General features: G+C 44.3%; 2 protein-coding genes across 2 annotated transcripts in view; both read right to left on the bottom strand.

The window, feature by feature from the left end:
* Angel1 (angel homolog 1) overlaps positions 1-26,306 on the bottom strand; it is a 32,582-nt gene extending 6,276 nt beyond the window's left edge. The window contains exons 1-8 of the mRNA XM_051149639.1: positions 26,213-26,306; positions 22,741-23,316; positions 21,700-21,926; positions 21,217-21,286; positions 20,248-20,681; positions 17,842-17,968; positions 16,847-16,957; positions 4,064-4,133 (exon numbers count right to left, since the gene is read on the bottom strand). Coding sequence (XP_051005596.1) covers positions 4,064-4,133; positions 16,847-16,957; positions 17,842-17,968; positions 20,248-20,681; positions 21,217-21,286; positions 21,700-21,926; positions 22,741-23,316; positions 26,213-26,276 — 1,679 coding nt within the window. The 5' untranslated portion in view covers positions 26,277-26,306. The remainder of the gene's footprint in view (positions 1-4,063; positions 4,134-16,846; positions 16,958-17,841; positions 17,969-20,247; positions 20,682-21,216; positions 21,287-21,699; positions 21,927-22,740; positions 23,317-26,212) is intronic.
* Positions 10,022-10,414, bottom strand: LOC127192330 (FAU ubiquitin-like and ribosomal protein S30). Its single transcript, XM_051149643.1, has one exon. It carries the CDS (start codon positions 10,412-10,414, stop codon positions 10,022-10,024), a length of 393 nt encoding a protein of 130 aa, XP_051005600.1.
* Positions 26,307-26,601: the final 295 nt, after the last annotated feature.

Raw genomic sequence — 26,601 nt, forward strand, 5'->3', positions numbered from 1 at the left:
AAAAATAACTTGGTATAACTCAAAGACGTGTAAGAAAAAACCTTTAAGTCTCTGAAGAAAGAAACTGAAGAATGGGGCTGGAGAGATGGCTCAGAGGTTAAGAGCACTGACTGCTCTTCCAGAAGTCCTGAGTTCAACATCCAGCAACCACATAGTGGCTCACAACCCTCTATAATGTGATCTAATGTCCTCTTCTGGCCTGCAGGTGTACATGCATAATAATAAATACATACAAAATAATAAATAAATATTTTAAAAAAGAAACTGAAGAAGATATCAGGAGATGGGAAGATCTCCCAAGCTCATGGATCGGTAGGATGAACATAGTAAAAATGGCCATCTTACCAAAACAGATTCAATGCAATTCCCATCAAAATACCAATACAATTCTTCACAGACTATGAAAGAACAATTCTTTTTTTTTTCCTAAATATTTGTACTTTATTTTGTTTTATAGAAAGATGAAAAGAAAATTCCTTTTTAATGTTCTTCCTTACTGCAGTGAATATAACCCCAGGAAGTTCTTTGGTCATTTATTATTGCTTCAGGGCCACATGTATGAACATTTTTACATCTTCATTATTTATGAAAGAGGAAAACCAATATGTGAAATATCAGAGCCAATGAAGAATTCAAAACAAAGCTGAGTTCAGTGATTCTAGTAACAACTAGAGGAAATGTTTGAGTGACCATTGTGTTGGTTGGGTTTGTTGGTTTGTTTGTTTGTTTTTTCTTTCTTTTTTTTTTTTATTAATTTATTCTTGTTACATCTCAATGTTTATCCCATCCCTTGTATCCTCCCATTCCTCCCCCCCATTTTCCCATTATTCCCCTCCCCTATGACTGTTCCTGAGGGGGATTACGTCCCCCTATATATTCTCATAGGGTATCAAGTCTCTTCTTGGCTACTTGCTGTCCTTTGAAAGAACAATTCTTAACCTCATATGGAAAAAATACCCAGAATAGATAAAACAATCCTGTACTATAAAGATCTTCTGGAGGCATCTCCATCCCTGATGTCAAGTTGTACTATAGAGCAACAGTAATAAAAACTACATGGTACTGGCATAGCAACAGACTGATGGATCAATAAAATTGAATCAAAGACACAGAAATAAACCCACACACCTACAAACACTTGATTTTTGACAAAGAAGCCAAAACCATACAGTGGAAAACAGCATCTTCAACAAATAGTGCTGGTCTAACTGGATGTCTTTGTGCAGTAAAATGCAAATAGATTAATATTTATCACCCTGCACAAAACTACATTAAAAAAAAAACTACAATCCAAGTGGATCAAGAACCTTAATATTAAACCAGAAACACTAAATCTATTAGAAGAGAAAACGGGAAAGAGCCTTGAACTCCTTGGCACAGAAGACAACTTCTTGAACTGAACACCAACAGCTCAGGCTCCAAAATCAACAATTAATAAATGGGACCTTATAAAACTGAAAAGCGTCTGTAAAGCAAAGGACACTGTCAATGACAGACTGGGAAAAGATCTTCATCAACCCTACATCTTACAGAGGGCTAATATCCAATATATATAAAGAACTGAAGAGGACTGCTCACCGCTGGTCACCACCAGAGCCAGCTCGCTGCTGCAGCCGCTGAGGGCAGACAATGTGCTGGGACCAGGCAGCCCAGACCCCTCCTCTTCCCTCACCCCCACCCCTGCCCCTGGGACCAAGGGCCAGCAGCCCCAAAGCGGGCTGGAGCAGGGTAGGGGTGGGCAGGTTCAATAAACAGAAAGTGTTACCGTTAAAAAAAAAAAAAAAAGAACTGAAGAAATTAAACAACAATGAACCAAATAATCTAATTAAAAATGGGGTACAGAGCTAAACAGAGAATTCTCAAAAGAAGAATATCAAATGGCTGAGAAGCACTTTAAAAAATGTTCAATATCCTTAGTCATATTAGGGAAAGGCAAATCAAAACAACTATGAGATTCAATCTGACACCTATCAGAGTGGCTAAGATCAAAAACTGAAGTGACAGCACATGCTGGTGAGGATGTGGAGAAAGGGGAACCCTCCTCCATTGCTGGTGGGAGTGCAAACTTGTAACAACAACCACTTTGGAAATCAATCTGGGACTTTCTCAGAAACTTGGGAACTGTTTTACCTCAAGACCCAGCTATATACCACTCCTAGGCATATACCCAAAAGATGCTCTACCATAAAGCAAGAACATTTGTTCAACTACATTCATAGCAGCCTTATTCGTAATAACCAGAAACTAGAAACAACCCAGAGGTCCCTCAACCGAAGAATGGATAAAGAAACTGTGGTACATCTACACAATGAAATACTATTCAGCTATTAAAATCAAGGACAGCATGAAACTTGCAGGCAAATGGATGGAGCTGGAAAAGATCATCCTGAGTCAGGTAGCCCAGACCCAGAAGACGACTCAGTATATACTCACATTTTAGTGGATATTAGTCATATAATACAGGATAACCATACTACAATCCAAGGCATAAAGAAGCGAAGTAACAAGGAGGACCCTAGGGAGGATGCGTAATTCTCATTCAGAAGAGCAAACAGCATAGACACTGGAAGCAGTTGAAGAGAGGGAACAGGATCATAGAGGTCCTCTGAAAGACCCCACACAGCGGGGGATCAAAGTAAAAGCTGAGTCTCATAGCCAAACTTTGGGCAAAACGTTGAGCAGGGAGTCTTATAGGGGCGAGGGGGCGGGGATAGAGGAACCAAGAGGAACAGGAGCTCCACAAGACTGACAGAGCCAACAAATCTGGGCCCAGGGGGCCCTGCAGAGACTGATGCACCAAATAAGGACCATGCATAGAGGGAATCTAGACCCACTGCTCAGATGTAGCCAATAGGCAGCTCAGTCACCATATGGGTCCCCTCATATGGGGAGCAGGGGCTGTCTCTGCCATGGACTCTGTCACCTGCTCTTTGATCACATCCCCCTGTCAGGATGTCTTACCAGGCCACAGAGGAAGAGGATGCGGGTAGTCCTCATGAGACTTGATAGGTTGGGGTCAGTTGGTAGGGAGGAGGGCTCCCTCTCTCTGAGGACTAGGGGAGGGGGTGGGGGTAAGGAGGAGGGTAGGTGGGACTAGGAGGAGATGAAGGAAGGGGTACGATTGGGATGTAGAGTGAATAAATTTATAAAAATAAATTTAAATTTTAAAAAGTCATGCAGTTCATTGTCCAGGTGACATTAGAGTTGCAATGGCTAGTGCTGCCAACTTGACAGGATTTTAGAATCACCTCTGGCCAGGTGTGGTGGTGCACGCCTTTAATCCCAACACTGGGGAGGCAGAAGCAGATAGATCTCTGTGAATTTGGAGCCATCCTGGTCTACAAAGTGAGTCCAGGACAGCCAGGTGTATTACACAGAAAAACCCTGTCTGGAAATACCTCCCTTCCCCCAAAACAGAATCACCTCTGGTTATGCTTGTGAGGAATTATCTATATTGAGACAGGAAGTCCAACTAAACTGTGGTGGCACCTTACATGGGCAGAGGTCTTGAACTCAACAAAAGGAAAAAGTGAGCAAAGCACTGGCATTTACTTCCTGTCCCCTGAGTGCAGGTGCACATGACCAGCCATGACTTTGCCACTTGTGTAAAAACCCTTTCGCCCTAATGTTGCTTTTGTCACGGTATTTTATCACAGCAACAGGAAAATTAATGTATTACTCAGTTGCATCAAATTCCTTCCCATAGGAATAAGAGGCTGGTGATCTCAGCTAAATGAACCTAGAAACAGAGAAATGAATGCTGAGACCTACCCACCCCCACACTCCTCATCCCCATTACTCTGTGGCCAGCAAGTCTGCTGGAGGCTTTCTCTCTCAAGAAAAGGAAAGAGATTAAAGATGTGTGCCTCCACATCCAACTTTTTTTTTTTTTTTTTTACTATATAGGGGTTTTCACCTGCAAGACTATCACCTTGCCTTTTACATACAAGCCCATCCCTCTATAAGCTTCTTAGGGAAGGAAGGCAGCTTAGAAAGCATTCCCAATCAGCCTCAGCATGGCCGGTGCATTCATGCCCAGAATAGAAACTGAGAAGAAGTTTACCTGGGGAAGACAGGCTGAAGTTCAGATATCTCTTCCTCAAAGATACACTCGGCCCAACCAGCAGGTCGATCTGCAGGGGCCAGAGAGAGAAGCATTTTGTTAGCCACAGACCTGCAGCAGGGTCAGAACCTTTCACCTTCAGATCGCTTTCAGAGCCGGTCGCACTGCCCACCCCCCAAGATCAGGAGGGGGAAAGGAAAGAGAATCAGTGATGAGGAAGGAAATGAACTCAGGCTAAAAACCTGAGACCCCTAACGCTCCGCAGTTTTTAACTAGGTCACAGTCATGTAACCCAAAACTCAGAGTGAAGAGGAAAATCAGACAAGAGTCCCTCCCACTCACCCAGCGAAGTTCATTTTTCTTGAACAGGGGCAACCAATGCTATCAAATTCCTTATGCAGAGTCTGTCTCCACTGCCCTAAGTTGGCCTTGACCAATTGTCCTCTAGATATGAGCCTTTGGTAAGCTTTATTAGTTTTACTAGCTGAATCTTTATTATCAAAATCAAGGGCAAGCCTGTAATAGATAGATAATAAATAGATTTTGCCTTATTAGGTGAACCTTTATATGTAAAATAAGGGGCTAGCCTGTGGTAAAGATTTTTTTAATTCCTTATGCATTCCTCTAGAGATTTTCTGTCACACATCATCCATTGTATATAGAAACACATAGGTGCATGCACACAGAAGTATGTACATTCATAAAGAAAATTACAAATCCCAACAACAGAAGAGAGAGAAGAGCTATTACTCTGAGTCTTATTATCATTGTCCAGCTTCTCTTGCTGTGGTAAACACCATGACCAACAACAACCTGGGGAAGGAAAGGGCTTTGGCTTACACAGTCACCACTGAGGGAGGGCAGGGCAGGGACCTAAGGCAGGAAACTGCAAGCAGGAACTGAAGCAGAGGCATGGACGGGTGCTGCTTACTGGCTCGCTCAGCCTGCTTTCTTATACAATCCAGGACTACCTGCCCAGGGGTAGCACCACACACATAGGCTGGGCCCTCCCATACCAATCATTAATCAGGAAAATACACCTCCCCCAGGCTTGCCTCAGCCCAATCTGATGGAGACTTTTTCTCAGTTGAGGTTACCACTTCCCAGATAATCCTAGCTTTTGTTTAGTAGACAACTAGCCAGCACATTTATGACACTAATAAAGACACCAAGGGTTTACACTAACAAATCCTTATCAATCATATTACTGAAATCAAGAATGAAAGAGGGTCTCAGCTGGGGCTCAATGTAAAGTACAAAGTCCAGAATTTTAAAAGGAAAAAGGATGGGAGTTGAGAGGGCTGATTCATCATTTCTAGTGGGGGATGGAGGGTATCTGTACACAAACACTATAAACTATACAAATAAATTATAGGGAGATGGCTCAGTGGGTAAAGTCACTCACTACCAAGCCTGACAGCCAGAGATTGATCCCAGGAACCCACATGATAGAGAGAGCCGACTTCCACAAATTGTATCTCACCCCCACGTGCTCATTATGGCACGATGCCCACACACACACACACACACACACACACACACACACACACACACACACACACACACACATAAATGCTTGTTTATTTTAATTTAAGCTGGGCCCTGCACTCAGGAAACTGAGGCAGGTGGATGTCCCTCTCTGAGTTTGAGACCAGCCTGCTCTACATAGCTAGCACTAGGCCAGCTATGGTTTACACAGTGAACCTCTGTCCCAAAAAAGTAAACAAAGGCCTGTCTCAAAAAAGTAAACAAAGGCCAGGCATTGTGGTGCACGACTTTAATGCCAGCACTTGGGAGGCAGAGGCAGGTAGATCTCTGTGAGTTCGAGGCCAGCCTGGTCTACAGAGTGAGTCCAAGACAGCCAAGGCTACACAGAGAAACCCTGTCTCAAAAATAAACAAACAAAATATAAATAAAGGTCTCTTTTCCTTATCTTTCTTTTGTAGGTAAGGAGATATATGGGAGTTGGAAAGAAAGGGAGATATAGAAATATAAGGGAAATAGAACAAAAGGTAGATTATTGACTCTACTCAAGACCTTAATTGCTACTCACAAATAAAGTTATTTTTAATTCATTGGAATAGAATTTTGTATATTGATGAAAAATAAGTGTAATTCTGATACACTGGTATAGAATCCAAATATATGATTATTCCTTACACACATTACATATGTATTTCTACTCTAATGTGAGGTGTTGCACCCATCCAACTCAATTATAATACAAGGTTTACTTCCAATACCTTGAAAGTGGTGCTGTAGCCTATTTAGGATAATTAAGTAATACAAGCTAATTGTTAGTTGAACAAATCATGGTCATGTCAAATACTAGTCTAATTTTATCACAAGAATATATATCCTAGGTCTAATAGATAACTATGACTGTACAGCTATATAAGGTAAAATAGTTAAATAAGGTCTTCAAAAGCCTCAGAGACCTACAGAATGTGGCATTTAAAGATGTTTTTATTATTCTAAAGATTCTTTGACAACCAGACAAGTTAACTCCTGGCAATACCCAGCCTACCTCAAAGAAGATGATGAGCATCAAAGAACCTCCTCATGGAGTTGACTTCAAATGTGGCAAACCAGCCACTGGGCAAAATGTCCTCGTTTCTGCCACTGACAGAATTCTGCCTAAAAATGAGCAAGCTTAAATGCAGGCAGAGTCAACGGCTGAACTCTGCCAAGATGGAGTAAGCAAGTCCTCAATAATTCCTGCCTCACAAATAATACACGTCTGTCAGATATAATGGGCTAGAAGGCTGAAGATGATGCTCCAACGTTAAAGAGTGTTGGATGACTGTTTAAGCAGTAAACTGGCTCAGTCATTTTTTCATTTTGAAAGCTGCTCACCTGCACTTCTGGTTCACTCAGGTAATTAAGTTTTATTCCTTCTCAAGTCTCTGATGAGGTTAAAGACCAGATAATTTGGTTTTACAATTAAGCTTAGTTGGTTAGGGGTTAAGATGTTTTTAGATCAAGATTGATGTTTTAAGTTAATAGAGATGAGATATGATAGATATTGATCTTCATTCAGAAATTTAGACCCAACAAGACAGGAAAGATGTTTACTTCAAGTTTGCCAAATACAAATAGCCAAATCACTATGAATATAACATTTATATAATTCCTGATTGTTTTGTGGTTCTTCCTGCTGTATGTATATGTTTATATATATGTACATGTTTAAAAAAGAAACATAATAATAAAGTTAAATATACATATAAAAAAAGAAAAATTTTAAATATGTAACTTAACATAAAATGGAAAAAACTAGGGAGACATAAGCTAACACAAACTTAAGAAACAGCAAGTTTGATTAGACCTGTAACAAATACAGACTAAAGCAGCAAGGAAAGCCTGGACTTTGGATGGCTTCGTTGGGGAACTCTACCAAACATTTAACTAAGATTTCATGTAAACCCTTTATTTTTTGTTTTTGTTTTGTTTTTTCAAGACAGAGTTTCTCTGTGTAGCCCTAGCTGTCCAGAACTCACTGTGCAGACCGAGCCGCCCTCAAACTCAGAGGTTTGCCACTGCCTCCCAAGTGCTGGGATTCAAGGCCTGTGCCACCACTGCCCAGAAGCATTACTATAAATCCTTTATGTACAATTTTGGAGGTGATATTTTGCATTTCATGCTATGAAGTCATTAGCAGTGCTGTTATTGTCATACCAAAACTATATAATTATATCACAAAGAAAACTAAAAACTAACATCCCTTATGAAACATAGAAAACTCAATAAAATCCAACAAAATATAGATATGATTATATACTTTGATCACATGAAAATCCCAAGAACTTAAGCTAACAGATTGGATTAGAAAACAGGATCCAGGATAGAGAGATGGCTCAGGGGTTGAGAGCACTGGCTGCTTGTCCAGAGTTCAATTCCCAGCACCCACATGGTGGCTCACAATCATCTATAATGAGATCTGGTTCTGGCATGTAGGCAAAACACTGTACACATAATAAATAAACCTTAGGGGGGAAAGTAAAAAAAAGAAAGAAAGAAAACAGGATCCATCTTTTTGCTACATCCAAGAAACATACCTTACCTCTAAGGACTTTTTGTTGTTGGAAAAGGGCATTCCAACCAAATGGACCCAAGAAGTAAGGAAGTGTATCTAATTTAGTATCAGACAAAATAGAGTTCAAATCAAAACTAATCAGAAGAGATAGGGAAGGACAGTATATACTCGTTAAAGGAAAAACCCACTAAGACTATATGCAATTCTAGACATGTATACACCAAACACAAGGGTATCCAAGTTCATAAAAGAAACATTACTCTAGCTAAAAACAACACATTGAACCCAATACAACAATAGTAAGTAACTGCAATACCCCACTCTCAACAATAGACAGGTCATCCAAACAAAAATCAAACAGAAAAATGCTGGAGTTAAATAATATCACAAATCAAATGGACTAGCAGACATCTATAGAACATACCACCCAAACACAATAATATACTTTTCTCAGAAGCCTATGGAACTCTCTTCAAAATGGACCACATATTAGGACACAAAGCAAGTCTCAAGAGATGTAAAAAGGAGAGAGAGAGAGAGAGAGAGCAGGCACCTTATATTCTATCTGATCACCATGGATTAAGGCTGCATATCAACAATAGAAACAGCAAACAGTATACAAACTCACAGAAGTTGAACAACTCACTATTGAATGAAAATTGTGTCAAAATAAATCAAGAAGAAAATTGAAAACTTTTTAGAATTGAATGAAAATGCAAACACAACATAACCAAACCTGTGTGACACAACGAAGGTGGGCTAAAAGTCAAGCTCATAGCCTATATTAAATAAACTGGAAAATCTCATACTAATAACTTAATAGCAGACTGGAAAGCTCTAGAAAAACAAGAATACCTCAAAAGAGTTGATGGGAAAAATAATAAAACTCAAGGCTGAAATCAATGAAATAGAAACAAACAATGAAATGAAGCATTGGTTCTTTGAGAAGAGTCAATGAGACAGACAAACCTGTAGCTAAATTAATTGACACAGAGAAGATCTAAATTCCAAATTAATGCTAGGCAGTGGTGGCGCACACCTCTAATCCCAGGACTTGGGAGGCAGAGGCAAAAACGATTTAAATTAATAAGAGATGAAAAGGGGGAGGGAAGAATGGGAGGATACAAGGGATGGGATAAACATTGAGATGTAACAAGAATAAATTAATAAAAAAATTTAAAAAAAAAAAGAGATGAAAAGGAAGACATGATGGCAGATACTAAGAAAATTGAGAGAATCAAAAGGGCACACTTTAAAAATCTATATTCTACCAAACTGAAAAACGTAAAATAAATCAATAAATAATATTTTTGATTAAAAGTATGCATCATAATACCCAGAAAATTTCTTGGTATTTATGACCTACCAAAGTGAAATCAAGATAAAATAAACAATTTAAAGAAACAGTAGTATGCATATGATAAAGGTTAGTATGTAGAAATAAATAACTAAAAATAAAAATGAACATCAAGAAAAAAAACTCAATTTAAAAATGGGGTATAAACAACAGAATTCTCAAAAGAAAACACAAATGGCTGAGAACATTTTAAACATTCAACATCTTTAGCCATCAGGGAAATCTAAATTAAAATTATTTTGAGATCTCATCTTATCCTAGTAAGAACGCCAAGATTCACAAAACAAATGATAGCACATGCTGGCAAGGAGATCACTTATTAGCTGCTTGTGGAAATGCAAACTGGTACAGCCCCTGTGGAAATCAGCATGGAAAATAAAAACCTACCCCGACATCTAGCTGTGCCACTCACGAGCATCTACCCAAAGGTCTCTATGTCTTACTACATCTCATCCGTGTTCATTACTGCTTTCTTCTTTCTTTCCTTTCTTTCTTCTTTCTTTCTTTCTTTTTTAAGATGTCTGGGCAAAATGGCTTTATTAGAGTGCCAGGATTACAGTGGGACTTAGGAACTAGCATTGAGGCCCTTCTTCTTGCTAAAGGTGGACATAACAGTGACAAAGCGACGGTTGTACTGCATTCGCCGCTTGGCCCGGCCTGTCTTCTTCTTCTCCTGTTTGACCACCTTGGGAGTTTGACCTCTCACTTTTCCAGCACGAGCCAGGGAACCATGGACTTTACCTCCCAGCATGTGGCCAGCTACTTCCAGAGTGGTCAGGGCCTCTGCACCACACTGGCCTAGGGTGGCCTCATTCTCCAGCGGCGAGCCTGCCAGAAGCATGACTTGCTCTTTGGGGGTGATGCCTTCCAGTGAGGCCACATGAGCTTTGATCTGGGCGACCTCCTGGCCGGTCACCTCGAGGGTGTGTAGTTCCTGGGTGCAGACAAAGAGCTGCATGTTGGCGACTAACCCACAGATGGCGCTACTGCTACCGCGTAGATGGAGTCAAGAAAGAGCTACTGCTCTACTTATATAGCCAGAAATTACAAACAGTCTAGATGTCCATCAACTCATGAAAGGATAATAAAAATGTGGCAGTTTTCCAGTTTTACCGCTGAACTGGTAAGGTACACAGTGGAATATTATTCAGCTATTAAGAAAAATGAAAGTAAATGGATGGCCCTAGAAACAAGGATCCTGAGTGAGGCAGGGGCACCGCTCAGCCCCCATCAAGCAGAGGCCCTTGCAGCACGCAGCCCTAAATGTCTCCATCAAACCCCTGTTCTCAAGGCTCCAGGATCTATGAGCAGGAGACGGATTATAATATTGTAAGAGCCAGAGGTGCTGGATGAGATGACTCCAAGGAAACAACATCTTCCAGACTCAACAGAATTGATGCATATGTGAACTCACATAGGCTATGACTGCACACATAGGACCTGCACAGGTTCAAACCAGACACAATCCTCACCCCTGACCTGAGAGGCTATCTGTGCAACTGAAACCTGCTGGGGAAGGGAGACCCAGTTTTCCCCAATGGAGTGTCACTGAGCATGTCAACCACACTCCAGCGCATGCCCGTGCCCAGGGTAGCTGGCCAGCACAACAGGGTGCTGACAGAGAACGTGAAGTCAGCCGGCAGGAGATGAGGAGGATCTGGGAAGAGTTGGGAAGGGGAAGGATAAAATTATACTACATTGTATGAAAGAAAATATTTTTTTTTTTTATTTTAAGAGTCCAGAAATGTACACACCTGTGCCCCTTCAATTTTTGAAAGGAAACTGATGACCAATGTATATGGAAGTTCTTTGGGTGGTGATTAACATGTTCTACAATTAAGACTCAGAATTTAGCTCAGGGACACAGTAAACATAAGGCCCTGGCTTGGTCCCCAATATGAAGTGTGTCGAGGGACAAGAATAAACTGTTCTAAAAGTATAGTGGTGATGGTTACACGGACACTGAAATATACTAAGGGCCAGTGAACTGTAGAGATGTGTATTTTATAATATATAAATTTTATCTAAATAAGTTGTTTTTAATTAAAAGGATAAAGGACTATTATGAGCAACTTCGGCCAAAAAACATTGGTAATTCAGATGAAAGGAAATCTCATTTTATGTATTTCATATTTTTTCTATCATTAGCTTGTTGCTGTTCCTCCTATAAATAAGGTCTTGTCTTCATTCTATTTTCAACAAAGCAAGAGCATGTATATGTGACTATTATTGACTGTGACATGCTAACTTTACAACTACCTGCTTTCCAGGATCATCTTAATTTTAATGCTATTGCTCTTGGATGTTTCTCTTGACCCACTGCATAGAGGCATCATCAACAAGCTCCTCTCTAGACCTTCTGTTTCTTAGGCTTTTATTTTCTATTTCTGTGTCTGTTTCTGTTGGCTGCTGTCTTCCAACACAGTTCCCTAACAGTAGGTGCTCCTGTCCTGTCCCTGACCCTAACAGGCATGTTTGGGGAACTGCAGTGGCTTTGGTTTGGGGTTTTGATTTTTATAGTGCTGGACTTTGAGCACTTCTGTTTTAAACTAAGCACCTTGTGCTGCAGACTGTGAACCATGAACTAAAACTTTCTACTTTTATTAATTTCCTGAAAACTCTGCCTCCTGAGTCACACTGTGGTCACTAGTATGGTATTATCTGGAATGCCAACATTCTAGCACTAAATCTTGGCTGAACTGCACTGTTCATCACTACAATATACAAGACAAATCACAGTAACCAGTTTTGTTTTGTTTTTCTTTTTTTAAGATTTATTTATTTTGTTTTGTTTTGTTTTGGAAATAGGGTCTCTCTGCGTAGCTTTCGCTAGACTCACTTTCTAGACTAGGCTGGCCTCGAACTCACAGCGATTCGCCTGCCTCTGCCTCCGCCTCCGGAGTGCTGGGATTAAAGGTGTGAGCTACCACGCCCAGCTGATTTATTTATTTATTATGTATAGTGTTTTGCCTGCATGTATGCCTACCACCAGAAGAGGGCACCAGATCTCATTATAGATGGTTGTGAGCCACCATGTGGTTGCTGGGAATTGAACTCAGGACCTTAGGAAGAGCAGCCAGAGCTCTTAACCTCTGAGCCATCTCTCTAGCCCTTGTTTTGGGTGTTTTTTGTTTTTTTGTTTTTTTTTAAAGACAAGGTTTCTCTGTGTAGGCCTAGCTGTCCTGGACTTGATTTATAGACCAGGCTGGCTTTGAATTCACAGCAATCTGCCTTCCTCTGCCTCCCTGAGTGCTGGATTAATGGTGTATGCCACCACACCCAGCTGTATTTGTCTCTTTTTATTTTCTGGTGATACTGGAGACTGGACCCAGAGCCTTGCACATGCCAGATGCATAATCTGCTACTGAGCTGTGACTTCAGTCCTTTCTTCTTCTCAGCAATATTGGGGGGGGGTGTTTTGCTTGGGTTTGTTGTTTATTTTGTTTTGTTCTGTTTTTGAGACAGGGTCTCTCTATACTAGCCCTGGCTATCCTGGAACTTGTTATGTAAACCAGGCTGACCTCAAACTCAGAGATCCTCCTGCCTCTGCCTCCCAAGTGCTGGGATTAGAGGTATGCTCCACCACACCTGGCTTCTCAGCAAAACTGTGTAGGATGTTTCCCACAATACTTGGTTCCTCCCATGCATCCACTACTGTGTACAGACAGCACTGTTCTGGCAGCTACACAGGGCTCAGGGCCTAACGTGGATACAGTTATCTCTACAAAGCTGTAACATCTTCCCAGAGCCTATTCCTCACTGGAAGTGGCAACCAAGCAAGCAGCTAGAAGATCGTCAGTGAGAGCGAACACATACAATAATATGGGGGGAGGGGGTTCGGGGGTCTCAGCATTCATTTGTCTGTTTCTAGGTTGATTTTAGCTTAGACCATCAGCCTCTTATTAGAATTTGCTGCAGCTGAGAAATGTATTAGTTTTCCTGTTGTGGTGATAATACCTTGAAGAGTTTTTAATCAGAGATGGTTGGAGAGACGGCTCAGAAGTTAAGGGCACTTGGTGTTCTTGCTTGCAAAGAGGCCCAGTTTGATCCCAGCGCCCACGTGCTACCTCACAACCATCTGTGATTCCAGTTCCACAGGATCTGACACCTCTTCTGAACTCTGAGTACCAGGCATACATGCAAGCAAAATATTCACACACATAAAATAACCTAAAAAAACTTTCTTAATCTAAGTGCTAGGGAGATGGGCAAGAGTAACAGCAGCACAAGCATGAGGACGAGTGTGCATCTCCAGCACCTACAAGAAAAGCCGCCCACACTATTTAAGTGCCAGAAATTGCAGTTCATACCTGTAACACTAACACTTGGAAAGGCAGAGACAGGAGAACTCTGTGAGTTCAAGGCCACTCTATGCTACATAGGAAGTCTAAGGCCATCCTGGGCCACAGAGTAAAGTGTCCATGAGAAAGGAAACACAGGGACCCTTCTCACTATCTATAACAGTGTGAATATCTGTAAATGCCTAGAGTCATAAGTTGAAACCCTGACTCCCCAGAGAGCAATGGTATGAAGAACGGCAGTTTCTTCTGGGGGTGGGAGGATCACTAACTTGGAAACATACTTAATCTTTATGGAAACTAGAGAGACAGCTCAGCAGTCAAGAGCACATTTTGCTCTTGCAGAGGACCCAGGTTCAGTTACTAGCACCCACCAGCAGCTAACAACCTTCTGTAACTCCAGTTCCATAGGATCTGACACCTTCTTCTGGCCTCTAAGGGTCCTGAATGCAATTGCTGTACAGACTTACAGGCAGGAAAAGCACCCCTACATACACACACACACATCAGTCTTAAAAAAAAAGAATCATTCTGTCACAAAGGAAGCTGAGAAGAATAAAACTTCACGTGCTACACCACACAGTGTGGGTGATGTGGAAATGCTTTTGTCTGTTCTGGGAAACAGACCATCAGTGTCTAGCACTGCATCTTCTTGCATTAGGAGGTCATCATTAAAGTTAGTGTCTCAGACAAGCTGGCATATTTTGATATGTACTGAAGACTAGATAACTCTGGTATTAAACTGGAATTGTATCTGTTTAATGTATTTAAGCACACCCGCTAGAAAACTGTTTGCACTTAGCAAATCTTTTCATTTCTGGTCTAAAGTGATACAAGCTTTTCTTTTCAGATTTAGAGTCTCTAATGGGATTCAACAGCAGCAGCCTGTTCAGGCCTGGGTTGGAGGTACTGAGCCAAGGAGGGAGACACAAAGTATGTGGTAAGCATGTGTGCTTACCCAGATTCAATCTCAAATGTGAAAACAACACCATTATTTTGTACTGTTATTGAATCATTCCCATTATAAAACTTTTTTGACACAAGATCTTGTAACATAGCTTAGGCTGCATGGTTTTCATCTCTTCCCCCTCAGCCTCCTCAGCACCACCATGCTCAGTAAACAATTTTGCTTTTAAAGTGATTGTTAAGCCAGGCACGGTGGTACATGCCTTTAATGCCAGCACTTGGGAGGCAGAGGCAGGCCTGTGAGTTCGAGGTTAGCCTGGTCTACAAAGTGAGTCCAGGACAGCCAAGGCTACCCAGAGAAACCCTGTCTCAAAAAACTAAATAAATAAATAGACTGTCAGTGTGTAGATTAAAGGTCTTGATCTAAATTTGATTGCTATTAAGTTTCCGTGCTATTTTATGCTTCATTCAAGTGCAAGTGTTTTAATATAATCTGTTCTTACTATAAAGTTATCCATGTGGGACTGTTACTGCTTTACTCTGGGATTTTATAGTCTTAAAATTCAGAGCTGAGCTGCTGGCCTTACCTGAGACATCTATATCATCTCCTCCAAGGCTGTATGCCAAGGAAATGCTCTACTACTGAGCACCTCCAGCTTTCCACTTCTGAGCTCTACAGTTTAGTTTTCATCTTCCAATGTCATTATGTGTCTGAACTGACTTTATAAGGCAAGTATTTCTACTGTTTGAGATGGTCGTGCATGTCTTGATCAAGCCCGCCCAGCTTCACCGCTCTTGCAATGCCACATGTATCCCCATCACTAATCCCTCCCAGTTTTGTGTGTTCTTTTTTTAGTGCTGCCACTATGTGCATGAACACAGGGCCATCTACTGGACCACGGGCAGTCGCACAGGGGCCAGATCCATAAAGAAAACAGATTCTCCCTCTCTCAGTGTCCACCATCAACAGCCAATAGCTCTCAACTAGGGGCTCATTATTAATCTTTCTTCTCTAACGTGTCCTTTAGCTGCCTTTTGGTTTTCCAGTACTCCTTTCTTCATATATTTTAGTATAGATTCCACAGTATTACTTTGAGCAAGGTGAGCTCTGAGTTAGCTATGTTATGCTGTCCCAGATACTTATATGAAGTACATACAAAGGAAACACTGAGCATGTGTTCCAATTAAGAACTTTGCTTTTAACATAGGATGGTATGAAACATTTTAATCTTCTCTTCTCTGGAGCTGGAGGGCTCTGCAGCTCTGAAAGAATCACCACTGCCCCTTGGACATTTGAACAGGCTGTGTACTGAAAGTGTAACCTGCTTCCCCCCTCACTCTGCCTTTCAGGAGCAAAGCCATCTACTGACTTTTCCATCACGATGCATGCACTCTACTCTTGTTGAAAAAGCAAGAGATTTGAGGTTTGTTCCTCTGGCACCCCTAGCCCATTTCCTCTTGTAGCTATTACAAATTCCCTGTAATTTACCGCTTCAGACCTCCTAGTTTTGTACAATATGGAGTTTGCCTCTGGCTTGTTTTCCCCACCTTCCTTATTGCCTGGAAGTGGTGTCAGGGACAAGAAGGTGAGGCCATCAAAACACTCTGGCACATCCAAACTCGATGTTCTCCACAGGAGCAAGTTTTCTTGTGATCAGGCCCCCAATTTGCCTCACAATTTTCAAAGCCCTGAGATATGCGCCTTCTCTCCTATAAATGCTACACACATGCACCCATCAGCAGCAAACCTATAGGGCTAACTGGCTCCCTCAGAGTCTCAGGGTAGCAAGGACCCAGGGCTCCTGGTTTACAATCCAGTGCTCGTATTAACATATACATCCAAGCATCAGCTCATTATCATAAGCTGATCATGAATTATATTTAGGAGCTAGGAACAGGCTGGAGAGATGGCTCAGCAGTTAGAAGCATTTGCTGCTCCTGAAGAGGACACAGGTTCAGCTCCCAGCACCCACATTAGGCAGATCACAGCCACCTGTAACTCCAACTCGAGGGATCTGATCCCTTATTCCATCTCTGTTGGCATAGTACTCTGCATGACATGGTACTCATTCATACACATAATAAAGCTTTTTTTAAAAAAGAGAGAAAGAAAAGACTGGAAAACAAGAACTGATAAATGTCAGGGGTGCAGAAGATGAGGGCCCAGAGAGCAGGCTTCCTGTTACCTGGCTTGGTGTCTGTCACTCCTTCCATGAGAACCAGTCCTACTGGTCGCTGACAAGCAATGTTGCAGAAGCGGAATCGTAGCAGGAAGTCTCGGCCATACTTACGTCTCTCTATAAACCAGGAAATGCCATATGGTAAAAGAAAGGCAAAGGAGTCACATGCCAAGACTTCCTAAGTACCAAGAACCTTCTAGCATAAGAGCACCGAGGAAATCTGCCTGTGTGGACAAGGAAATTCTTCCAATAGTTGCAAGTGAATTTTGTCCAATTCATTCAGTGGCAGATGGAGAACAACAAGAAAAACATGGGGATGTGCTAAGAAATGTAAGTATACTTTCTCTTGTTATTGAGAGCAAGCTTTGACCCCACATGAACACGAAGACACAGCAAATCAAGAATGTGATCTATGATCCAGGCATGGTAGTAATCCCAGCACTGGGGAGGCAAAGACAAGTATTCTGAGTTCAAGGCCAGTCTGGTCTACATAGAGGGTTCCAGGACAGCGTGAGCTATGTAGAGAGACCCTGTCTGAAAAAAACAAAAAACAACAACAACAAAAAAACAAAAACAAAAACAGCTGGGTGTGGTGGTGCACACCTTTAATCCCAGCACTTGGGAGGCAGAGGCTGGTGGATCGCTGTGAGTTTGAGGCTAACCTGGTCTACCAAGTGAGTCCAGGGCAGCCAAAGCTACACAGAGAGACCCTGTCTCGAAAAACCAAAAACAAAAAAGCCAACAACAACAACAAAAAGAGTGTGATATGTGAAGGCAGGAGGAATGGCTTGGCCAGTAAAAGCACTAGCTTTCACCAGAGGTCAAAGGTTGGTTCCCAGCACCCACATGACGACACCTCGCAACAGTCTATTAACTCTAGTACCAAGGGACCTGAGGCCTTCTAGTTTGTGTAGGCACCAGGCACACACGTGGTACACAAACAAACACACAGCCCCCCACCCCCCAAAAAATCACAAATATTAAAAAAAAAAAGTGCTTACCTGATCTCTTGGGATGACAGGAGGTGACATACTGACAGCAATCAGTGATGCCCAGGGAGCTGGGCCACAGTGGGGCCTGCAGCTTCCTCTGGTAAAGCTGATGAGAGAAGTCTTCCTGTCCAGAAACCTACAAAACAGAACAAGGTGGGCATGATGAATCCAAGATAGAAAAAGGAAATGATTCGTGTTTTGGGACGTTTCAACAAATACAAGCACATACAATCAGACAGTGTACACATGAGATGAGCAAGCCACGTAAATCTCAAGGGAGGGCAACAAGTTATAACATTGCTTTCTCATTAAAAACATTTAAATGTCCATGAGACAGAAGAATGGAAAGAGGGTGAAGACTAAGTCAAGGACAACAGAACCGTATGAGCATGTGGTCCTAAGAGTCACCTCAGAATGACCCATGCAATCCTCCACAGGGGAGAGCGCCTCCCTTGAACTGTAACGGACAGAGGTTTCTCCTGTTCTCCTCAACTCTGTATCTTCTAGATTAAAGTCAGTGCCTTGAGTCTGTTCTCTGGAAACCACAGGGGAAACCAAGTGGGAAACGCACCCAGCACTTTCCTGGATCTATGTCCCCATCCTCAGTCCAAGTCATGAGCAGCCTGGGGACGGACAGAGCGTATAGGGGAACATTCAGCAGTGTCAATCATCTGCAGACCTCCAATGTGGGCAGCAATACCCCTTTATTTCCCTTAACAACAAATATTTGAATGCCAATTATGTGCAAGACACTGGGACAGACTGGGGCAGTCACAACCCCCTAAACATTCAGTATGTAATCCAGAGTAAAAAAGACTTGGAACTGAATGGCCACTTAATGGATGTAACTTTAAACAAGTTAGTGTTCTTTAAGTTAATATCCCTTTTTAGGAAACGGGACACTAATACCATATACAATTAAAAGTCTTACAGTAATAATAACCGCGACCAATTACTGACTGAACCCTTGGAAAGAGGCACTAGAAAACTTCACATGCATTATTTCTTATGATCATACGGTACCTACCATTGGTCCCATTATATCCTCAGTGTACATTGAAGCAAAGGGGGATGAGGAGGCTCCCTAACTACCCAGGATGGCAGAGCAGGGATCTGAACTCGGGGCTATCTGAGTGCTTTCACAGCCCATGCATAACAGCCCCATCATTTAGTAGGCACTCAGCAAGTTCTCCTGGTCCTGAGCTCCTTGAAGGCAGCTCCCTCAGAGGAGGCTAATGGCCGGCTCTAGGCGGCCAGGACATCACCAGCACTTAATAACCTCATTAAAATAAAAGCCCAAGCACTCAATAGTTGAGTCATTTTGTGTCCCTTCTCCATTATGCTTTACCAAAAATTAAGCAGTAAGCTGGATCAGAAGAGACAAAACAGGAACAAGGATTATGTAACGTACAGCGGACTCACTACACGCTGATAAAACTGTGAGCTATCTATGCTACTGATATTTGGCAGCTATAAGAAATTAGATTCAAATGCAAATGACTAACTGAAAAACAGTCCAAAGCAAAACAGCACTACATTGTGTTTATAAGACACATACAGTAGACTTATCTTCTGGTGAGGTGATCACAGCAGAGTCCAGACCACCTGGCTACAATTCTTGGGTTCCCCCACTAACTGCATGACCTAAATACAATTATTTAGCATCTCTGTGCTTTAGTTTCTGTACTTATTAAAATCGAAGCAATGATAGAAGCAGTGAAAATTAAGGAGTTGATACAGGTAAAGTCTCAACATAGTACTTGACACATACGAGCATAATAAATGTAGACTGTGATGGTTCTAGGCAGCATGAATACCATTGGAATGGCACAGAAAATAACTTGAGAGAACTGCCGCTACACTCAGAAGATTCAGCACCTCACTCTATGGGAGAAGATACAGGATTTGCGTAATAACGGGGGTATTTTCTCTTGTTTTATGTTTTAATTGCTAAATAATTTATAGGAATTGATTGCGAATTAAAACATGGTAAAAATGGGAAGACGTTCAGTGTGCCAGAGGTACTCCTGTGCTGCTAGCCTCAGGAGCAGAAGCCATTCAACATCTGCAGCGACAGGAGGGAGCCCACAATCCCTTGCCACAGAAGCAGCCCCACAGTGGCTGCCCACTTGGCTCTTCCCTGCCCCCCACCGTGTTCCCGCCCCACAGTGGCAATCCACTCAGCCTACCCACTCCCCACCCCCCACCTCGTGTTCCTGCCCCACAATGGCTGCCCACTCAGCTCTCTCCTACCCCCTTGTTCCCACCCCACAGGGCTCTCTCCCTCCCCGTGTTCCCACCCCACAGTGGCTACCCACTTGGCTCTCCCCACCCCCCATGTTCCTGCCCCACAGTGGCTACCCATTCGGCCTCCCCACCCCATGTTCCCGCCCCACAGTGGCTGCCCCATTTCACCTTCCAGGCTGGCATCCCATCGTACTGGAGCTCTCCATCCCTGATGAAGTTGTAGAGAGGTGAATCAGGGACAGAATTCAGGTCCCCACACAAGATGATAGGGCAGTGGCTGCCATCTGACAACCTGGCCACCTTGTCCACCTCGGCCAGAAGAATGGCCATCTGGGCCAGCTTGACATCACCCCGACGTGGGTTGTACAGGACATGGGTATTTGCCACACACAGGGGAGCCACTGAGACTTGCCCCAGACTTTCTGGCACTAGCGGCTGCAGCAGCAACACTAAGCCCACATTGTCCCGATTGAGGAGCTCCAATCCAGGCCGGAAGTACTCCACAGGGCTGGCACAGAGCAGACGGAACCTGGTGGGCTTGTAGCACACAGCACAGCCATCCGTTTTACACCCAGTCCTCCTCTTGTAAAAACAGGTGAAGCCTGTAAGGAAATGCCACAATGAGATGAGGCAGAGTCGGGGAAGACTGAATCCCTTCCACCAACTGCAGCAGCCTAAGGCTCCGATCCCAGCGTCCCATGAGGGGGAGCCCTTGCCACCTGTGAGGTTCTGCAGATTCCCTCACAGCTATGCATGGCCTGAAGCCCAAGGGACCAGAAGGGGAAGGAATGAGGGAAGGGTACATGCGACACACATGACTGATAGAACGGAGGCTTGGGGTTACCTCGTGGCTTCCCAAAGTCCCTAGTTCCCTGGATCTTGAGTCAGACAAGTGGAAGTCCTGGCTCCACAACCAATTAGCTTTGTAGTTTGGGAGTTTTAAGCAAGTCTCATGGAGTTCATTGGTTATTTCAAAGGTTTAAAAACCTAGAACTCTACTTCCTCACCCACATGTGAAAAGAACTAGCCCACAGGCAGGGCTGGTGGTTTACTAAGACACAAAGAGGAGGAGACTCTTCAGGAAACTCTGCAGGGCTGGAGGAAGAAGGGCCTGCAAACGCTGGGGAGCTGCAGTACCCATCATGCGCAGTGAGGGCTCCAGCTGCTCCCAGTAATGGTCTTCCTGGACTTCCTGAAGACACAGGATCTAGGAATGGACAAGGGAACCAGTCAGAAGCAATGGGACTCCTACTCCCTAGGAGCAGGCCCCAGACCAGACTAAGGGTCAGAGTGAGACTTCCCACAGGGCTCACTCCCCAGACAGAAGCTTGAGGGGCCAGACAAGTGTGTTACACTTCCGCACCCTGGGAGTCCCTGCATACAGGTGCTGGAAAGTGTACACACTAGAGAACTGTCTTGGCATCTGCCCAAAACGCTTCACTCCAGGGCAGGCAAGCTCAAACCTGTCTATCATCCACAGAGCCAAAGACAATCTTAGCTCATCTGGCACAACTGGCATCATCTAACTAGCCATGAAGCAGGAACTCATTCTCTCTGAGCACCAGGAAACAGCCTAGGTCCTGCACCTAGGCAAGGTGGCGCATCTCCCTCTTCACTCACGTCGGGGTCCCAATGCTGGAACTCCTGCATGAGATTGGCAAAGCGGTAATTCCAGTTGAGGATGTCCGGGTGGCAATGCAGATAGAGCTCTGAGCTCTGCTGCATCAGGTCCTGGGCCAGGATATTATACGACATCAGAGTGAACTGGAACTGAGGGCCATCCCCTGCCTCCAGACCCTGAGCATCTGGCTGCGTGGAGAAGTCCTCCCATTCTCGCCACAGGATTTCTGCAAAGGGGTCAAGAGAAGAGTTCCAGAACACAGGCAGGTATCTAGAGGCCAAGCCACTACCACCCAATGTCACCATGTCATGCCTGAGGTTTCTTTCTCCACTGCCCCTGGCACTTATCCCTCTAAGGACGTTTGTCAAGCTGATAGTTAAGCTCCTCAGAGCCGGAGACACCCTTGTCCTGTCTATCACTATATCCCCTAGTTACCCAGCACCTAGCATATGCTCAAGAATACCTACGAGTCTAACAAGGTCTCACGTATGAAATAAGAGCAAATCTCTGGGGATTCATGCAATGGGGGTGTGGTTAACAGTCTCCTGGGGCTAAGGACACTTCTAGAGTAATTTCCAGCCCCGGGTATTTTCTATCTCTCTCCATACCTGGTTTCTGGTTATACTGTGAGGTGCCTGAGTGGATTTCAAACCTATTTAAGCCACAGAACTTTCTTCACATCTTCACAGACTCCCAATATGGAGTAGAAATAAAACCAGAGTTATTCTCCCTGAAGCAGAGCAGAGGCCTGAGGCCTCTCTACCCCTGCCTCCACAAAGCCTGTGTTATGCCTTCAGAACATGGAATGTCAGAACTAAGGTTGGGCCTCAGTTCTCCCACTAACTGCAAGACATTAGACATGTCCCACTGCCTCTGTGCACTGCGGCTTTTTCATCTGTAGACCCATAAGGACAGAGAAGATGACCTCTAAGACACTCCCAATATCTGACCCTGCAAGAGTCGCAGAAAGAACTCCCCACGACAAGGTATTTTCCAGATGACCTGCTACCCGGGCTCACTATGCTGGATGTCAGACTCACCATGATAAGGTATTTCCATTGGGGGAGGCTGCAGCTGCTCCAGGCCTTCAAAGGGCCACATGGAAGTCTCTTCCTGGGGCATTGGCTCCGGTGCTATGCTCCAGGCCACCATTGCAGGGTCCTCTTCCCATTGCTCTGCAGCCATTGCGCCCATGGGAAGAACAGCACAGTCTGCATACTGGGGCCCTGTCTGCACTGGAACAGCTGCCCACAAAGGGCCCTCAACCTCAGCCAGTGGCTCCTCCCCTAGCACCTCAGGGAAAGGCAGGTCCAGGTTCTCTGCTGCCCGAAGGTCACTCAGCTGCCTGCTGGACCACTTGTCCTCCGCGGCAGCATCCTGTTCTCCGGAATTATCCATCAGGAGTGCCAGGCTGCTCTCAGCTAGTCCCTTATCTGCAAGAGGACCCTCACTCGCAGTTGACAGTGTCTGGTTCCACCCTTCTTCTTGCCACTGCTGCAGCAGGCCCTCACACTCCTCTTGATCAGGCCCCCGAGGGGCCATGGCAAAGTTACCCTCTACCTGGGGGGACGAGCTCTTCGCCAGAAGGGCATTTTTTCGGCATGTAAAGAAAGCATCTAGAAAGGAAGCCAAAAGAGCAGGTTATAGGATAATTCATCCCACAGAGTTCCCCAGGTAGAACGGATGCCTCACATGATCATATCCACTTTGTTCATCACTGCGCTGTCACACCTCCCCACCTTACTACCTGGAGCATCACCTTAGCAGTGCTTGCCATGTGATGGGCCAGATACTGTTTGAATTGCCGTACAAGTATTAGCCAATGTGCTAAGCAGAGACCTGATAAATTTCAATGCAAGAATGAAATAACAGTTAATCCCAGGAGATAACCTAGAACACAGACAGGTACATATAACCTCATCTTTCTTCCTGGTAGTTAATGCTACTTCTTAATTTTTAATTTATTTTATGTGCATGGGTGTTCTATCTATATGTGTGTCTGTGTATCGTGTGTGTGTATGTGTGTCTGTGTGTCTGTGTGTGTATGCCCGGTGCCTACAGGGTTCAGAGAAGGGTATTGGACGCCCTGGGTCTGAATTTCAGACTGTCAAAAGCTACCATGCTGGGGCTGGGAATCAAGTAGGTCCCCTAAAAAACAGCCAGTACTCTTAATCGCTGAGCCATTTCTCCAGCCCTTAAAACACTATTTTTAACATCAACTCTTGAGTCCTGAAAACCATATTACATTAGAACTAACCCCATGAAGTAACACTGAGAAGCATAGCCTTGTAACAAAATTAACCAAACTGACTCTAAACAGTGCTCCTTTGGACTGAGTTACTCCTGACCTTAAGAAGAGAACCAGAGAAAGGAAAGTGAATAACCCCTCACAAGAGTTTTCCAGCTCTACAAAGTCTCTAATCTATGAAAGAATTCCAGAAAATAATACTAAAGTGAGCAGCCTTAAAATCAACTTAATTTTTTAACAAAACCCCTGGGCCTCTTTCCAGAGCTATGTAACCCACCCACAACATTTTCACAAACCCTCACTGTCAGCTTTCTCACTCCATAACACAGCAGAGGCTGCACATCAGAAGGTACCAGCAAGTGACAGTTGTAAGACAGCTAGCTGTGCTGTGTCCTCTACGCTATAGGAGCCATGAATGACAGCCAAACGGCACTAAAGCAGGAAGAGAGCTCTAGAATTAGAGCTTCAAAATAATGTTCCAGTGAGAGCATACAACTCCTCTCCCAGCACACACATGCAGACACTCCAGAGCAATGACGGCCCACAATCACTAGACACTCGTTTTAATGGCAATTTGTCAACTATATGAATTTACGCCTCTCTAAATCACTGGTAAATCTTAGCCAGCCAGATGGCTCAGCAAGTAAAGGCACTTGCCAAAAAGGATGAAGGAACCAAATCCACAAAGCTGTCTTCTGACTCCCACACATGCCATGGCAAGCCTCACCACCATTACCACCACATACACACAGAGAGTAAGTCTTTTAAAAATTAAATCAGCCAACTAGGTGAGAGGGGCAGATTTGGCCCTTAGGGAACAGCAATGTCCAGAGCTGCTAAGGGACTGCAATTGTGACCGTGCTCTTGGTCAAGGGGCAGGGGTGCCACCAAGCATCCTACAATGCACAGGACAGGCTCACAATAAATGATCTGCTCTTAAAAGAGTCAAGAAAGTTCTCAATCCACAGGCTGAGTTGCTGGATTTTAGTCAAGAACTTGCTAATTATCTGTCCCTTGAAGCGTACACACAGACACACACACACAATAGATATTGATGGAGATTGTTTTTCAAGAGAACTCTTTGCTAAGCAAATTTTTTTAATACCAAATACACAAAATTAATATAACTGTCACTTTATAACGTGTGGATGGAGAGAGGGCTCCCCTAAAAATCTCTATAATTCCACTGAGAAACCTGTGAGCTGATACTTAAGACCACCACTGTGGGCACTAGATAGCCACATAATTAAAGGAATATCCTGGGTTCTCTGCGAACAGTGACTCTGTAAACAGGCTGCCCATTCCTGACAAGTATGGGTACCCAAGACCTTCCTGAATCCTCTAGAGACCCATCACTGCCAGCAAACCACGTGTTAGCATAAGATACGGTATACACATGGACAAGGCCTTGCTCTGTTGAAGCCAGCAGTCTAGAAGTAACAGCGTAAAAAGAAAAAAAAAATCTAAAGTTTGATATAAAAATATAGTATCCATCACCCACATAGTGCAATTCCAGAAAGAAAAGGCACATGATACAGTTGGGCGTCTTATTTCTAAGAAAACCCTTCTTGGTGCTAGCCCCTAAGTTGCAGGAGAAAAGTTTGGGAATTTTATGGGACCTCAAAGAAAAATTGGGGTTGTGTGAAAGCCTGTGGATATCAAAAGCAGTGAGAAGGCAGACTGTGCAGAAGAAACAACCACCTCCCTCACTAAGGCGTCCAGCCTATCACATCTCTCTCTAAACACTTGCTCCCAAACTGAGGATGAAACCGCTTCTGCCTCCTGAGCCTAAGTTTGTTTTTTCAACTCTTCTTTGGCTCAAAGAGGTCAGCAGATGACAGGCCGCAGTGAAAGGTCTATATGAATGAGCCCACCCGTCTAAAGGCACACCCCTCTCCGACTCTACCCGCCGAGAAGTCCGGTCCTCGCCTGTCCGGGGATGCCACCGCTCCCGACCCCCGGGAGTCTTTCAGCCTGCCCCAGGACCACCACCACAGCCAAGGAGGACGGCCCCTTCCCCAGTCCTGGCTCCACGTTAACCGTGGCCCGACGTCACCAGACCACAGCGTGAGGACGGGGCTGCTCACGAGAATGGCCAGCCAGCCCGAGCCTCGTGGGGCCAGGACGGCCCCGCGGTCCGGCAGGGGCCGCCGCACACTTTGACACCAGCCGAGGACCGTGAGGCCTGGCGCTCCGCCCTAGGGCCCGTGGAGCCCAATGGGGGCAAATCCCGGCTCCAGCCCAAAAGGATGCGAGGCCGGTACCTGAGAGGGAGCGGAAGAGGCGCGCGACCGGCAGCAGCAGGTAACACAGGCACGACGCGATCATGTCCGGCCGCCTGCCCGCGCCGCCGCTGCCGCCGCCGCCGCCCCTCAACACCGCCGCGCAGCGGTCTCCCTCGGTTCTGTCCACCCTGGCTCCACCCCTCACGCCGCCACGCTGCCCAGACTCTGCCTTGAGCCGCCCAGGCTCCGCCTCCACACTGCCTAGGCCCCGCCCCAGGCTAGCGCTTCAACAACAACTTTATTGGGAGCAAGGGGTTGGAGAGTTGCGACGGGATGGGCTTCCATGGCAACGGAACAGCCCGGCCTGAAACCCGCTACTCTGTACGCTAACTTTAAAAGTTCATTTTAATAAATAAATAAAATAAGAT

Source organism: Acomys russatus, chromosome 1 (genome assembly GCF_903995435.1).
Source record: "Acomys russatus chromosome 1, mAcoRus1.1, whole genome shotgun sequence".
In the NCBI taxonomy this organism is placed as follows: domain Eukaryota; kingdom Metazoa; phylum Chordata; class Mammalia; order Rodentia; family Muridae; genus Acomys; species Acomys russatus.